Below are 1,306 nucleotides of genomic sequence, written 5' to 3'. Positions count from 1 at the left end.
ACCTTGGATAATCTCCAGAAATCAATTTAAAGGGTAATAAAACAATTGTTGATATATTTTCCGTATAACTGTTACAAAAGTTGTTTAGATTGTCAAAAAGCCTGTGTTTTTAGGGTTATTAACAAAGTTTGTGTACTCAGACCAGTAATATTTGGGGTCACAAGTTTTTGCCATGGATATTTTATGGGTCAGAAGATAAAAAGTTTGGGAACCACTGGTTTAGATGCATTTATTGGGGAAAAAAAGATTAATAATTCATTCTTCTTAACCTGGATGTTTTATTGTTTTGTTTTTTTCTTTTGCTCTGTTTTTCAAATCCCTCCAGAACCAGGACTCTGAATTTGAAAATGTTTTGGAGATACTCTTTCATCTTGTATTTCTGGTTTTTAACTTGTCTCTATCTTTCTTCTTGCAGCACTTCCTGCCCATCTGTTGTCAGTCACGGTTCCACATCACCTTTTGAGCAAACATGCGTAGATTCAGTTCTGAGGGATCCCTCTTGGATCTGGACTTCCTACCATGGAAGACGATATCCATGAAACACCCAGAACACAGGAAAAGCCTGCACTCTGATGCGTACACACCTCACCTGGAGAGCGACGAGCTGGATGGAGGGATCCCTGGTCGGGTCCCCATCATTCAGGAGACTAAAGTGACTTCCAGTGACAAGGGGAAGACGGTTCTGAGCAGGGAGCATAGCATCAGCGTGGAGAACCTGTCTGAGCGGGGAAACCTGGCCAAGAACCACCTGGAAGTGTGCGCGATCAACGAAGGCTGCAGGGCTTACAGTGACAGCCAACTGGCTCCCAATGCTGAGGGCCCGGACGGCGTGGAGCAAGACGACCATACTCCATCTCCATCAGCTTACTTCAACTCACTTTTCAACAAACCTAACGACCGACACCATCATAGGGCCAAGCTGTCGGCTGCTAAACTGCACCTCAAGAGCCTGTTTGGACAGGTGAGATGTCTTTGTTCAGTATGAACTAGAAATATGTTCAGTTTAGTAGAAAATGCAGCGTGGGGCTACTGTGGATGAGAGAGGAGTTGTCCTTCAAGGAGGGAGCTGGCGGTTCAATTCCACCACTATTCAATCACATGGAAGTGTCCATGGACAAGACACTGAACCCCCACTGCCTCTGATGTGTCCCATCAGTGTATGAGTGTGATTTAAAGCACTGATAGTCTCTATAGAAGGATTTATCTAAACTAGACATGGGTTTTTACGATGTAAAAACAAGTGTGCATTGCCATGTGGCATGTCATTGCAGCATGGCTTTGCCTGCAGCAGTGGACTTGCAGAATG

At 44.3% G+C, this 1,306-nt stretch overlaps 1 protein-coding gene across 2 annotated transcripts in view; it reads left to right on the top strand.

The window, feature by feature from the left end:
- The window catches only part of si:ch211-152p11.4 (regulator of G-protein signaling 1), a 34,635-nt gene that overhangs the window by 2,664 nt on the left and 30,665 nt on the right, over window positions 1-1,306 (top strand). For both annotated transcript variants that reach the window (XR_001311854.1, XM_014026753.1), the window contains exon 2: window positions 416-961. Coding sequence is in view for 1 of the 2 variants with exons in the window: in XM_014026753.1 (XP_013882207.1) it covers window positions 470-961 (492 nt within the window). In the remaining variant the exon portion in view is untranslated. The remainder of the gene's footprint in view (window positions 1-415; window positions 962-1,306) is intronic.

Source organism: Austrofundulus limnaeus, unplaced genomic scaffold (assembly GCF_001266775.1).
Source record: "Austrofundulus limnaeus strain Quisiro unplaced genomic scaffold, Austrofundulus_limnaeus-1.0 Scaffold587, whole genome shotgun sequence".
Taxonomy (NCBI): Eukaryota; Metazoa; Chordata; class Actinopteri; order Cyprinodontiformes; family Rivulidae; genus Austrofundulus; species Austrofundulus limnaeus.
This window is presented reverse-complemented; position numbering and strand designations above follow the sequence as displayed.